Source organism: Macrobrachium nipponense, chromosome 12 (assembly GCF_015104395.2).
Source record: "Macrobrachium nipponense isolate FS-2020 chromosome 12, ASM1510439v2, whole genome shotgun sequence".
In the NCBI taxonomy this organism is placed as follows: domain Eukaryota; kingdom Metazoa; phylum Arthropoda; class Malacostraca; order Decapoda; family Palaemonidae; genus Macrobrachium; species Macrobrachium nipponense.
Window position 1 is genome coordinate 105,702,113 of NC_087205.1, and position 15,969 is coordinate 105,718,081.

The following is a 15,969-nucleotide window of genomic DNA, read 5'->3' on the forward strand; positions in this document are numbered from 1 at the left end:
CTATGGCAAAGGCTGAAACCCATGTTAAAAACTAAAACCATCAAATTTTTTGTATTAGGTATTTTAACGAACAGTCTCGAGTACTCATCTCTTATGGAGCTGGCAATAGGGTGTGTTTTTAATACTAAATTTACTCAATACATTGCGGTTACACTTGTTTTATGAAAAATACATGCATACCAACAATTGTTATATATCAAATATTTACTAAATAATACTGGTAAACTATGCTACATGTTTAGGCATGAAGTCTTGTACACTTTTGAAGTACAAGGATCCTGTTCTGCTAATTTCAACATACTGTATATTCATGAATGCATTACCAAAGTGGCAAAATCTCTTAAGTTTATACAAATGCAAACTCAAAAATTTATGCACTTAGTTGCTCAGCTCTAGCAAAACATGCATTGAAAGTTCTGGTTTCTTCATTTATTCTGCATTGCAATATTCATATCAAGACATTAGTTCCACATGAAATGAAGAATAACATAATACAACTCTCCGGAAGGTCTCTTGTCTTGTTTACCACTATCTTCACCTCAAATGGAAACAATATCCCAACTTTAATATATATCATAGGTTTAGTATACTAGATGCCACATACCTCAATTTCTACATAGTCTTGGAAGCTTTTCCTCAATAACAAAAGGTGGGTAAAAAATTAAGTATTAAATACATATTGTCTGCAACGATCATTTCTTTACCAAAAGCACAAGAAAAATTGCATTCATGGTCATTAAGGGTAAATAAAACTAAAACTAATGGAAAAGTGGAAAAACATCTCCCATGTTCAATTTCATAACCTGAAATTACAATTATTTACAGCCCAAATGTACAAATAGGTACTTAATCCAAGGCGACAAGAATTATCACAGGGAAGTAACTTCGGACATGGTGAGAACTGGCAATTCATATGCGAGAAACAAAATCCTACACTCTGAAATATCAGAAATGTTTCTAAAAGCAAAATGATTACTTTAAGCCAAGTAGCTTCAATGCTTCTAAAAGCAATATTATTACTTTAGACCAAGTTGCTTCAAACCTCCATTAAGGAAATAATTTAATACTCAAAATAAAACATATTACCTTGAGGTTTAGGGTAGCTTCTTTTGATTTTTGCAAAAATAAAACGGGTTAAGCTTCAATATGGCCTAACTAAGGGTATGCAATGCTGTACATTCAAACTATTGTTTTCAAGTGTAACCCACAGTACCTTAGGAACAAAAATTCTGAAATACCTATAGTATCTGACAAATTGGAAGGAGCTAAAGACCACATCAAACAGTGTAAATATCTGCATTACAACAGTTTTTGTTGTCAATGACCATCTCTAATTATTGCAAACTTCAACTGCATAACAATGTTTCTACAGCTACAAATCAGGCCTTTGAAACTTCCCTTCACACTCAAGTCCCATTTTATAATACATGTACCTTAAACTTAGCTAAACAAATCCTCTACAATACATGAATCACCCTCAAGTACTTCAGCAGCATTAATATGTCCATGACAGGCTGATGATAATTTTCCTTAGGATAAAGCACTCATAAAAAAAATTATTAAACCAATTCATAATTTAAGATCTGGGTATTTTTTACATCTTTTTTCTAAGAATGAAATTCATTCCTACTGTTAACTTTAAATACACCAAAATAATAATAAACATGAATTACATACAAACTGTAATATAAATATTACCAAGAATATGTAAAGAATTTTTACCATGAAAAATAAGCATAAACTACAACAATTACATGTACACTAGACCAGTTCAGTTTTACATTGGATAATGTCTCGCCCCACTTTCAGTCTTGCCATCATAGTACAAAGCTACCAGTTAAAAGTCAAGACACAACAGTGCTTACTCTTTCCACTAATATAAAGTTGGAACTACAAACCTATGTAACTATACCTGGGCAGCAGACCTTATAAAACTCTATATTTCATAAAACTTTATTTACTAATCCAACGCAAACTGGTAGATAAGCGACACTAACATGCCCACCGCTTTCTCTCACATACCTTATAGTATTGGTACTTGGGCAAGCCCAAATTATCCTCTACAAATTGATGCAAAACTGTCCAGTGTTTAAGTACAATTTATGATTAACAGAGGATAGCCATCCATGGAAAAAACATAACAGAAGCCAAACATTTGATACTGTATTTTTCTGTGATACCTGCCCCTTTCTATGGAACAAAGCCAGACCAGACCAGATACAGCATTTAACCTCATTTAGTAAACTAGGCAATGACAGAGTCCACTCCACTCTGAGACTGACATGAAGTCCATTTAAAAATAACTGTAAATCATGAAAAAAATAGTCAACACTGTTGGTGACTAAAATTATGACAGCCAAATAAACTTTACAACAGTTATTAATTAATAACTGTTTACAACAGTTATTAATTAAATTGCCACTTTAGAATTGCCAAATGCTCCATCCAAAAAGTTAAATATTTTGCAAGTAAAAGGTGTTACTAGTATCCTTCCAAGTAACCTAAATATTTTATCAGTCTTCAATAATCCCATTAAATGTTTACAAATTGCTGACTAAAGAACTCAACACTGGAAGTTCTATATTTCATGGAAAACCAAAACTAAAACCTTTTGAATTACCTAATAATATAATTAAAAAAGTAAATATGATTCTACAAAATTACTTAAGCAAATATATGACTCCAGCACTGTTACACTGCATGGTCAAGTCTCTCAACAAGAAGTTTATGCTACAATAATTATCGAGATTTACTAGGTCCATAAGAACTTACATCCTCACTATCACCATTATCTATATAGTAAACAAGTCATATGACCACCGTTAAAGCCAAAGTGCTTTTACTTCTTGTTGCAAACATTGTCACTACTTTCAACGGTTATCAATTAAATTGTATAAGTTATTTCACCAGATAACTACTGAAGATAAATCTAATCTATTAACTCAAAGGGTGCCAAAAAAATAACTTTACTTATATATTTATTTTCTGTTCTGGATACTTTTGAAGAAAAAAAAATACTTGTTAGTAATTCAAAGTTTTTGTTATGATGAAACAAGAAAGGGAAACCTAGCCAATTAAGACCCACAAAATTACCAATGCTGTAGAAATTCTTTAAAGAATAGTTTAAACTCTTTCAACATCATATAACTCACATTGACAACAACGTAAGATGGAGATGCAATATTTAAGAAAAATTAAAACCCCTTTTATATAAAATTTATGAAAAACAATGCACCCACTTCTGAATCTACCAAATCAATAAAAATCCACATACAGTCAACTCTTTCAATGTGTCAGGAAAAAGCTAAATAAAAATCAATCTCCCAAGTGCACAAAACTGAAATAAGAGACAGGTCAGAAAAATTTCCAATTTCAACATGAGGCTGCAGTTGAAAATTATTTACACTATATATATTCAAAAAATACATGTGGTTTTAAATGGAAAAAACCTGAATATTTTCCAAATACCTTTGTACAATAAAAATAAAAAAAAAAGTTATTTATTTTTGACCTACTATCCTCATCTAAATATACACTATAGATTGCTGGCTATAAATACAGATACCATGGATTACATATGAAAAGTACCATCCTACAGATAAGTACAGCTATAAAAGGTATGTTGCTATATAATAACTTGAAACAAAACCCTAAAACCTCTTTAGCCATATTTGGTTACAAAGACTTAAAATTAAATACAAATCATCACCGAAACATCACTACTGGCACATCTTACGTTACACTGATGCTTCTATATGTCTTGTAATAAATTTAATTTTCCACTTCTCCTCCCCCCCCTTTTGGTTGAATTTTCAAAATATAAAACTTTTAAATATGTATATGTAACAACAATTTTGGGACTACTGCATTTCACCAAACTCTAACCTGGACTGAATATTCATGTTTACAGCAATGCTATGATTTTATAATCTTATAAACTATATATAGTGTATTACACGCTGACTGAAATATATAATTTTTGAATGTCCAAACTATAAAATCTTATTTAAAATTTTAACCATTTCAACTTACTCCTACAATGGCATAAATTACAAGTCTGCCCATATGATAAGAACACAAACCTGCATAACTGAAACTCAAGCAAGCACACCCATAAAAATGAATCAAATTAAAATTCATGTAATCACAATATAAATGTATGCAAGTGACATCATATCAAAAATAGTTATAATAACCATTTCAAAGGCTTATCACTTGGAGTGTAAAGGAGGCATTGACTTCCAGTTCTACAGATCTGTGTTATCCTTTAGTACATGCAAAAATAAATAAAATTTAAGAGCATGCACTATTGCAATGTGCATACTACAAAAATTCATGTGCCTCTTACAACTTAACAATAAATATAAACATGTATTTAAAACTCAGCTCTTCTTGTGGAACTGTGTGAACCGTCTGATTTCACCTTCCATTTCCTGAAATGTAAAAATACTGTTGATTACTACTCCATTTGGTACTGAATAAACAAAACTATGAAAGGATTAGATTCCACCCATATATACTATATTGCCTTTTAGTTTGTGTGTGATGTCTTCAAGTTTTCTGTTATCACAATACAATTCCCAACCTATTAACCCAAGGAAAGTAAATTTAAAATGAACTATTCAACACAAAAAGGAAACAGCATTGGAAAACAGACTAAGAAGGATCATTAAAATAAAATTTGTTCATATATGAAACAAACCTTCGGTCAAAACATTAGGATAAATAAATTGGCGCCAGCTGGAAACAGTGAAGTTAAAAAATTGTGTCCGCAAGGGACTATTGGCATCTGTGCTTGGTCACGAGTCATACAGAGCCACCCACATACCCCTCTTTAACTTGTGATCCTGTTAGTTATTTTCTTACCGCCTGTAAGAGAGGACGTGCTTTGCTTCCATCCTTTTGAAGCCGGTTTAATTTGCCCTACTGCTATTCAGAAAACTGATCAAAGGTGGCAAACTTCCAGTTGGTAATAGTACTTACCTCCCACCAAAAGGTTAAGACCGAAGGTTTGTTTTATCTATGAACAAATGACAAATTTTTAATCAATATGACATTTTTATAAACCAATTTGTATTTTTCATAACTTACAAACCTTCGGTCTTAACTTTAGGATAAATACTCAGTGCCAGCTGGAAACCGGTGAAGTTTAAAATAATTGTGTAAGCAAGGGACTATTGGCATCTGTGCTTGGTCACAAGACATGTGGACCTACCCACATAACCTTCATTAACTCGTAACCCCGTTAGTTATTCTTCCAACCCAGGTTAGTTGATAGAGGGGTGATTAGAGGTGGGCCTTTGTATGTTAAGACCTCAGGTTTGTAAGTTATGAAAAATACAAATTGGTTAAAAATTTGTCATTTGTTCATATACGAAACAAACCTTCGGTCTTAACATTAGGATAGACTTACTCTTGGTGGGAGGTAAGTACTATTAACCAACTGAGAGTTTGACACCTTTGATCAGTTTTCTGAATACCAGAATTCTACGAAACAACTGACCAGTATTTCCGAATCCAAGACATATATGAATATCATAGAGTCAGACTTCTGGGTTTTACACAATGTCATAGTTCATTGTGTCCGAGGAAGATAAGAAGATCTGTTCTCCTAACAAACCAATTCATCCACTCATGTAGGTTTGTTATTCCTCTCCCCCTTGTTAAAGAGAGGAATGTCCTGCTACTGATAGGTATCTTACTGATACTAACCCTAACAGTATGGCCACTTCACTCACCCGTACCTTGTCCATTCCAGCTCATGATGGTACTCTCTTCTTACTGCCCTAAGTAAAGAAAGAGACAAAAATCTGAAAAGGAAAGAGGCCAGTTAACTCCATTTCACATTCATACCATCATCTTAGACAAGATGCCAGGGTACTGGACGAGTTACACCATTTGTTGAGCAGCCACCAAAGGACCCAAGGAAATTGTGTCCAAGACCCTCTGGGCAACCTTATATATATACAGGAAATTGAAAGTGGGTTTTCATAACAATGAACCCACTATCAAATTTCAATGAACAAACAGACACCACCTTAACATTGCTCCATGTTGATCTTCGATACAATTACAGACCAACCGTCACGATCATTTTAAGATATGTTCTTAAATGCCAGAAGGCCCATATTCCTCTGATGACCTTCTCTTATGTATAACCTCATTGGTACAACTTGACAAACAAGGAGTAGGCTTGACCGATTGCCTCAGTTTGGCCTGTTCCTTTACGTCTTACCACCTTTGTTCTAGGCGATGTAGTCCTTTCTATAACCATAGAGTACTTGACAAGTCAAAGTCAGCCCTCCTGAAGGTCTCTCACACATACTCACACCATACTGAGCATGACTAAGAAATATATCTGTCATCATGACCTGTGCTGCATTGACTCATTATCCTGGATTCTGGGGCAAATTGGAACTGATGTTCCTAACTACTTTTGAGTCTACGTCAAAAATCTGGTTATTGAGTACTCCCACTCTACCAAGTTCAGAGAAAGACCCCCATCCACGGTCAGTTTCTGTAATGTGACTGATGTATGTGCCGTCAAGGGTACTCTGATACAGAGTATGTTTTCACTTATCAGATCAACGTTCTTATGTACCCCATCCAGTTCACTGCTCCTGATTCATCTGAACATTACTCAGTGTGAAGCGATATTCACATGCCCAATCACCAGTCTAATGTATATCACCATACATATAATTACAGAGATACTTCCCTGTTCTGATAACCTCTCCACCAGATCATTGTCTACTGACAGAATGCCTTTAATGGACAGAAACCTCCTCTATACAGGCATTCACGGCCAAAGAGTCATTCTGTATATGCGAGCTAAAGACCTTTGGAGTCGTGTTACGTCCGAGGTGACACTCTACACCCAAAAACTTAGAACTATTAGTTGGAAAAGGGATACTGGTCAACCTCCAGACCTTTGAGATATTAATTCTACCTATCGGTGGTTCCTCTTCCCCACACGAACCTCGTAGCGATGATTGTGCTACGATAAAATTTATCAGTCACTCATCCTGGGTCCTCCTTAATTATTGGAACCCATCCTTACGTTCAGGACATGGCGGAACAGGTAAAACCTAAAGTTCGCGTAACCTCCAGGTTGTTCCCAGTATCGCAATAGAATCCTCAGGCTCCTCGAAGGGTAAAACCCGAGACAGCTCTTACATGGTTTTTCCATTATACGAGTTCCTCTCTGGACGAGTGCTCTTACATGGTTTTTCCATTATACGAGTTCCTCTCTGGACGAGTGGTTTGTGCACTTATCAACCAAACCGGTGGTCCGAGGTCCAACTCCCATCTCGACCAACACGGAATCAGAGAAACTTATTTCTGGTGATAGAAAATAATATATCGATATAGTGCGGTTCGGATCCCACAATAAGCTGCAGGTCCCGTTGCTGGGTGACCAATTGGTTCCTAGCCAGGTAAAAAATATCCAATCCTTCAGGCCAGCCCTCAGCCCTAGGAGAGCTATTAAACAGCGGAGTGTTTTTGTAAAAACTAAGATACACTTAACTTTTCCAATTATATAGACTATATCATAGGAAAAACCCCAGGAGAATGTCCTATGATAATATATTCTATTCAGATACGTCCCAATTAACCTCCTGTCCAAGGAATTAATCTGTTAATAGGACATGGCTCATTTTTCCACAAGTAATGTTATTTCCCAATCACGAAACACCTTATGCAGTGACCTGTTATAATATATGGGCATATGTTCAATATGCTACCTTCCAAAGGGAAATCCTATATTGCCAGAAACCATCATGGTGCTATTCTCGAGTAACCTAGCCCAAATTGTACCCAACGTCACTTAACCCTACCTCACTCTTGAAGAATGAGAAACTCCTCACTTTCCCCTCCCAGATATGATAAGGTTCTGATGCCTTGCCCTAGCCAACTGAAGCTCGAACCCTCATGTTAGGTTCATGACTCCAATATAGAAATAGACCAGCATGGAAGAGACCCATTTGCAGATTCCAGGTTAACCTAGCCAACAACCACTTGGACTAGTCTAAGTAGGTACAGTCAATTAAGAATTGACTAACTTATCTTAAGTTGGCAAGACCAGGTTGACCCTGGCTTGGTTAGGTTAAGCTATGTTAACCCTTCCAATTAAGCTAGGACCCTGGTTTGGTTAGGTTAGGCTATGTTAACTCTTCCAATTAGGCTAGGACCCTGGTTTGGTTAGGTTAGGCTATGTTAACTCTTCCAATTAGGCTAGGCTAACTCCTCCATCACTTAGGGTAGGTTAAGTCCATCAGAGATGTACTCTTCCCTAGGCTAGGCTAGTATAGACTAGCTTAATCTAGAAACTAAATGACTTAGGTTAAGGTAGGGTAAAGTCGTTCAAGAAAGTTTGGGCTATCCATGCTAGGCTACAACCACAACCTTCTATGCTGAGGTGGTAAAAGTATTTTGAATGGGTAGCCTAGGCACTAGTCTATACTCGCCTATACTTATAACCTTACTAACTCGCCCAACTTAAGATAGTAAAGGCATGTTCAAGCAGCCAGACCATGTTAAGTCATCAACCCACTGTTAGGCTAAGTTGACATAGTCAGGCTAAAAGGTATGACCCAAGTATCCTGGCTATAGCATCTTAGGTTACAAGTGCCCTACTTTGGCTTGGCTACTTCAAGTGGCGAAAGAAAGACGTTCACCTCTTCCTTTCGACTTAAGTTTCCAAGCGATTTCATTAAGAAGAATGGTTCTACAGTACTTTCAAAGGAACCAAGATTTCAATTAACTTTAACTACTTGTGTAAGAGTCGAAGCGTTTGGTCAATATTTTTATAGGAAGAACCCAGCTTATACCAACAAGTATATAAAACATGGGAATTCTTCTTACCTGTAAAGGTTTAAAGTTTTCTGGAGTCAACCCAAAGTATGCTATTTCCCACCATTCAGGCTGCATACGATTACTAAGAGGTATCCATATACTTTCATCAATCCGTGCATTTTACGTGTTGTAAAATGGACTCTACATGACTAGAACAAGGTAATTCATACACTTTTGTATCCTTTTTCAAACCAAACACCATGTCAATCCCCGGGGAAAGCATACTGGCAGGTGTTTCCGTGCTCCCCAAAAGGTTCTTGAACTGATTAATCAAATCAATCACCTCCGCATATGAAGCCAGAAACTCTTGGTTTTCTCTTCCCTCTGGTTCTAACGCACTGTGTTCAGCCACAGGAGACGTTAACTCACTCCTACCCTCTGACAAACGTCCGGGTGGGTCATGACCGTCCAACCATAAAGCCGCTGATGGCTCGATCTCAAATAGTCAGTAGGATTTGAGAAGATATCTATTTGCATGTGTCATGGCCGTCCAATCATACGGCTGCGGCATCTTTGATCTTTAATGGCCACTGATGGCTTGATCGCGAATAGTCAGTAGGATTTGAGAAGGTATCTATTTGCATGCGTCATGGCCATCCGACCATACACCCGCGGCATCTTTGATCTGTAATGGCCACTGATGGCTCGATCTTAAATAGTCAGTAGGATTTGAGAAGGTATCTGTTTGCAATCCTATATACAAACATGAAAGCAATTTTATCATATTGCATTACTCTGACATCTAGAGTCCATGGAAAACGTTTGTAAAAGCATCGGCGTATGTATCAAGTTCAGCAACGGCATTGTAGTCTCTCTTAGTCACCACTGGCAACTCCATGTCGACCTCTAGCCCAGCGACCGTCGACGCTTTCGCTCGTTCAGACTCTTGTAAACGGCTTCGTCCGATTGCTTTGAGCTTACCAGCCACCGACTTCTTGACTTTCTTGCTGATTGGGCTGTGACAGTCCTGGTTTGAAGATGAAGAATTTACTCTTCTTCTCTTGTCCAGAGGATCAGTCACGAAATCCCGTATCCTCCAAAACTTGACTGGTACACTCAGTGACGCCATCAAACTTAGCTACGACACCATCTAGAGGAAGAAGACGAAGAAGCAGACGAATCACGCCTTTTCTTTTTGTCTTTCTTAGCAATTTTCACCCATAGATCCTATTTATGCTTCATTACTGTGTGTACCAATGAGTCAGAAAGCATATAGGTTCGGAGGCTGCGAAGCAGATCGACAATCAGTAGGCTGTGACGTCATGACTACCTCCATTTTGGATCGGTTTTGGCTCTGACGTCACCACACTTGATGGAAGCGTGAGGCTGTTTATGGTACTCTTGCAACCAAGATCAAGAGAACCAACCTTCTGTGGCATTTCTACTTTACAAGGATGTGACAGTCCTGGCTTCTTCCAGGATTGGCAGGAGAATGCACTGGCAACAAAGCCCATCACCTAAGCTTGTTGACACCTAAGCGGAAGGATACAGAGGAAAAACTTATGTCTTTTCCATTATGTGACTTATATCTCCTAACGCTTGTAATTTTTCTCAAAAACAACGTGCATTAAAAATCTCCAATCCGAAAGCATAGTTGTAAAGTACTCTTGTACCTCGAAATGAAAATGGAAGCATGTCTCCGTGTAGGCCGCAGCTATGAAGTGACGTCATGGCATCGCCATGTTTATGACTCACTCAGCATCTCAAATGCGAAGCCAGCACCCTACCAGAGGTTCAAGGCTGTTCATGTTATTCTCGTAGGCATAGCAACCCGACATTAAAGGCTGCCTTGTTGCACTATCTGCTTCTTTACAGATGGCGACGCCTCCGACAGCCATTCAATGCATATCAGGATAAAAGGGACATCCATCATGTGGGACCCTGGATGGCAGCACGACGTTATATATCAAACCAACTGTCCTTTTTGGGTTGGTTCTTGATAGGCCTAACGCCGACCGCACACCTACATCCTCTCTACCCACGTATCTGGAACGAAAACAAGATGGCGATGCACACCTCTCCCTGCAGGGAAAGGAGCACAATTAGTCATAATTACTTCCCAAAGCTCATGCAGATACATCAAAGCTTTGGATTACAGGCAATCCATATGAATGTGTGATATTCCAAAGCACAGGTAACGAATTAACCGTACCATAAGAGTTTCTTCGCCTACGACTTACTACACGTTTAGTACCTCAACGTCGAAATTGTCGAAGAAAATATCAGGGCGTTTTATCTGCTGCTTGTGATATCCAGGAAGACTAACAGCATGAGAAGGCTTCATGTTCACATACCCAGGAATTCCAAACAACAAATTGAAAACAACAGGGGCAAACTAAACCGGCTTTAAAAGGACGGAGCAAAGCACATCCTCTCTTAAAGGCGGTAAGAAAATAACTACCGGGGACACAAGTTAATGAGGGGTATGTGGGTGGCTCCACATATCACGTGACCAAGCACAGATGCCAATAGCCCCTTGAGTCCACAATTATTTTAAACTTTACCGGTTTCCAGCTGGTGCTGAGTATTCATCCTGATGCTAAGACCCAAGGTTTGTTTCGTATATGAACAATTGTATTTTTCATAACTAACAAACCTGAGGTCTTAAAATAAAAAAGCCCACCTCTAACCACCCCTCTAACAACTAACCTGGGTTGGAAGAATAACTAACAGGATCATGAGTTAAAGAGGGGTATGTGGGTGGCTCCGCATGACTCGTGACCAAGCACAGATGCCAATAGCCCCTTGCATACACAATTTTTTAACTTTACCAGTTTCCAGCTGGCCCAAAGTTATTTATCCTAATGTTAAGATCTCAGGTTTGATAGTTGTGAAAAATACAAACTGATTAAAAATTTGCCATATTCACGACAAAAAGGAAACAGCATGAGGAAGATCATGAGAATTTGATTCACAAAAAATTACACTACTACTACTACTAAGTACATACCTCGCTTTGTTTCTGAATTTCATTTCAGCAAAATTCCTGTTGACATAGTCACAATAACCCAAAAGTATAGAGAGACAATTTCTAACTTTCACTGCCATAAGGGAGCTTCAAATCCATCTAATGAAAGTTCTACCAACCTTAAGAAAAATGCAATCATCAACAAAGTTCCTTACATTACCCTTTCTTTTTACAAATAATAGCTTACCTGAAGCAAGAGAGTTCGATTAATGGATGCAATGTGTTTTTTAATGAGGACTGAGAGGGATGTATATAGTCGCTGGAGATCATCAACCATTGCTCCATCAGTAGCAGATATGCATGACTCGTAAACAGCTTCCAGGTGATTCCAGTCAATCAAAACCCCATTTTTTTCTGTGGTGCCTCCACCACCACCACCCTGCTCAGATGATGAAACTAAAAGGAAAGTAAAATTAGACTACTAATTAAAAATGGAAATAAAAAATGAATATCTGGATTCATCTATCATTAATATAAATACTAAATAAAATATAACTTTCACATTACTTCCCATGAACCTTTCCATACTAACCAACAGAGTCTTCTGTTTCAACTGTGGTGTCCAGACTCCTGTCATCCATATCATCTTTTGCAACTTCTCTTGTATCTTTGGTTAAATTACCAGCCTTTGCTGCCAACTCATCAGCAGCAGAAGTGACTCTCATGCTGTCATGACTGTCTTCAGTACTTAAGTGACCATTAAACAGAGCAACCTCAGACTCGACACCAACCTGGAAAATAATAATAATAATAATAAAAAAATTTAAGCTTCTTCCACGTCTCAAATGAAAAGTACATGCTAGTCAGGTCATTATAAAATTCTGTTTACGGAGCAAGTGTGTAAAAGTGGTAGTGTAAGATTAGGCAGAGTATATAGAAAAACTACAAGTACCTTCAATCATCCTACTGTATTGTGCATAATACACTGTAACAGGCATCCAAATTTTGGAGCAACAAAGTAAAAACGATGGCATCCAAATTTTGAAGCAAGTAAAAAAGATATTTAACCTCAAAATTATTTTATTTGCCTACACTTTTACTTTTCAATATGTATATACTCAAATAACATTTGACATAAGTACTCGAGGCATAAGCAGGTGCTTCAAGAACAAATCTCCATGTGAGCAAATGGGAAGATTGATGAAGACAAGTAAAAGACTAGGATGAATTAACAGGGACACACAACTAGCAGCACACAACCTCTGTGACAACCACATCTTAAGAGAACCATTCATAGATCTGTATCACATGCATAAGCATGCATAAAAACATCTGACAGAAACCTGCCATGTTAAAAAATCTGCTTGAAATATAATAAGAGCTACAACCAGGATAAGGGAGGGTGTTCCATCTTCCAGGTTGATACTGATCTTTGCAAGGGCCTCCTGTGGCTGGCACAAAGGTGCAGCTAAGAATGAGATGGAAGGAAAGATGCAGTCTGCTGGAGGCACAACTTTACCCCCCCCCCCCTCCCCCCCCCCCCCCCCCCCCCCCCCCCCCCCCCCCCCCCCCCTTTTCCCCCCCCCCTCCCCCCCCCCCCTACAATCATAAATAAATAAATAAAATAAAATAAAATCCTCCCAAGAAAACATACAATTGGGGTGAAAGTCAAAAGGGATAAGAAGTCCACTAAAACGCTTATAAGGGGTAAGAGCAATCTGGATAACAGCCCTTAGGGGCAAAAAACAATAACTCTGAGCACCCTAAGGGCCAAAAACAATAACCGAGTACCATAAGATGTAGAATATGTCTGACATGTCCAATCTTGGATTCAGAATTGAAGGGTTCTGACTGGTCTTTAACCTTAAGGGGGCCGGCCGGCTAATGCCATTTTTTAAGGACAGGACTTTGATATTCATACCACTTAATAAGGTGACTTGGGACATCTCCAAACCGCACGTGATTTTCGCCTCTGACCTTCAGTTTTGTGACGCCAGGGCAATTTATCCCGAAAATAACCATTTTTCAAATTCTATCTCCTCCTTTGATATTTAATATTAAGACCTAGGATTACTACCATATGTAGACCTCCAATCGAATGAGGAGTTTTTTTTCAAAGTCACTTTTTTGCTAGATATGAATTTGTCAATATGGTAAAAAAATAAACCCTATAAATCAGGAGGAAAAAAATTTATAAAAAAAAAGATGAAACAAAAATTGAAAAAAAGGGCTTCATTTGATTGTTCTATAATGTCTTTCTGAGTTATATACCACATTCCAATGTTATAGCTTTAAAACTAAGTGAGAAGATAGATTTTGAAGGTCAATAAGTATAGTTTTGAGATACGGGCGTTCAAAGTTTTCCTTCGTATTTCTATAAAGACAATGTTAATAAATAATGATTATTATGAATGTATATTTCTTTTTTGTGTATTAATAAACCAAAACTATTTTATTTATCATAATTCAATCATAAATGATGATCCCTTTGCTCATACAGTGGTACCTCGAGATACGAAAGGCTCAACTTACGAAAAACTCGAGATACAAAAGCCGACACGAACATTTTTACTGCTCTACATACGATTAAGATACGAAAGGTTTCTGAAAGTCCGAGATTCGCCCGATAACAATTTTGAAACTCGCGCCGCGCACCGCCATCTTAGTTCTAGTAGACTCGCCACCATCCTCCTGTTCTCCCATTGGTTCCTGATGCTAGCCAAGCCATGAGATCCTTCTCTCCTATTGGACAGCATCCCTCCCATCACGCATCCTACGTGGTGGCGTACCTTCGCTCGCTCGGCCACTTCGCACCCAAAGCTTCATCGTATGCATGCGGCATTCGTTTGGTCCAACGATTTAGTTTAGTATCGTAAATTCGTTAGTGATTTCATTGTGCTACTTAATCGTGTTGTGAGAACCTAATTCGCATACGTACTACATACGTAACTTAATTACGTACAGTACATATTAGTCATGGGTCCCAAGAAAGTTGCCGAAGTTCACAGAAAGAAGAGAATGCTTTCTATGGAGACAAAAATGGAGATAATAAAAAAGTATGTAAGCTGGCTTGCGGTTGAGTGTGATCGCTAAGGAATACGGCCGAAATCCTTCGACGATTGGCACCATCCTTAAGCAGAAGGAAGCCATCAAAGCAACTACTCCTTCCAAGGGCGTGACTCTTTTGTCCAACAAGAGGAGCCATGTGCATAATGAAATGGAAAAGCTGCTTCTTGTATGGATCGAGGACAAAGAAATCGAAGGCGATACGATAACTGAGACGGCAATCTGCCAGAAGGCCAGCGCTATTTTCGGCGATTTGATTGCCCAAGCCGAAGACCACGGCGGAGAGGGGACATCAACGGCAACCCCAGAGTTCAAGGCTTCTTATGGGTGGTTCGAAAAATGCTGTAAACGGACTGGCATCCATTCGGTGGTGAAGAAATTGAAATCACGTAAAGTATAAAAAAGTAAAAATATATGTAAAAATCACAAAAAGACAAAATAAATTTTATTTTAAGTTTTTTTGTAAAGTTAAGTGTTACAGTTTTGTTAATGGGTTTTGTAAAGTTTAGTTTGTTTTTCTGACATTTTTTTGTGTGTTTCGTAAAGTTAAGTGTACGTATCTGCCGTTTGTCTCCCCTCCTCCTCGCCAGCCACTTTCAGAGATAGCCTCACTCGAAAGGTAAGCTTCCACATTTTACGTTACAGTAATATTATTTCTTGTACACTAATATACACTTTATTTACAGGTTTTGCATTTTTATTATTAAGTTACGTATTGAATGGTCCAAATTGTTGTAGTATTTCATTGTTTATAGGTCAATTTACCTTTATTATGAAATTTACTGGGGTGTTTTTGGAGGGCTTGGAACGGATTAGCCATTTTACATGTAAAATGTGGTCCAAGATACAAAAACTTCATGATACGAAAGGCGCCTCGGAACGGATTAATTTCGTATCTCGAGGTACTACTGTATATCGTAGCCTGGGGCACTGCCCGAGGCAAGATGGGGGCACTCCTTCCTACGCAACTCTCTCTCTCCCCTTCACTAACTCGGCTTATTACAGCGAATTTTCTTCTTCTGTACGTTAGCAAGATGTTTTCCATGTATTTTCCTCTTTGGCATGATGCAATTCTTGCCAAAACAAAGATAAACAAACGTGTATTCTCTTTTTACAGACAATTTAATAAATCATGATTA

The 15,969-nt window shown here is 37.9% G+C and overlaps 1 protein-coding gene across 1 annotated transcript in view; it reads right to left on the reverse strand.

Annotated features, from left to right (window-relative positions):
- Positions 1–759: 759 nt before the first annotated feature.
- The window catches only part of LOC135224912 (ATPase family AAA domain-containing protein 2-like), a 262,177-nt gene continuing 246,967 nt past the window's right edge, over positions 760–15,969 (reverse strand). Inside the window, exons 23-25 of the mRNA XM_064264237.1 lie at positions 12,357–12,555; positions 12,012–12,220; positions 760–4,433 (exon numbers count right to left, since the gene is read on the reverse strand). Coding sequence (XP_064120307.1) covers positions 4,383–4,433; positions 12,012–12,220; positions 12,357–12,555 — 459 coding nt within the window. The 3' untranslated portion in view covers positions 760–4,382. The remainder of the gene's footprint in view (positions 4,434–12,011; positions 12,221–12,356; positions 12,556–15,969) is intronic.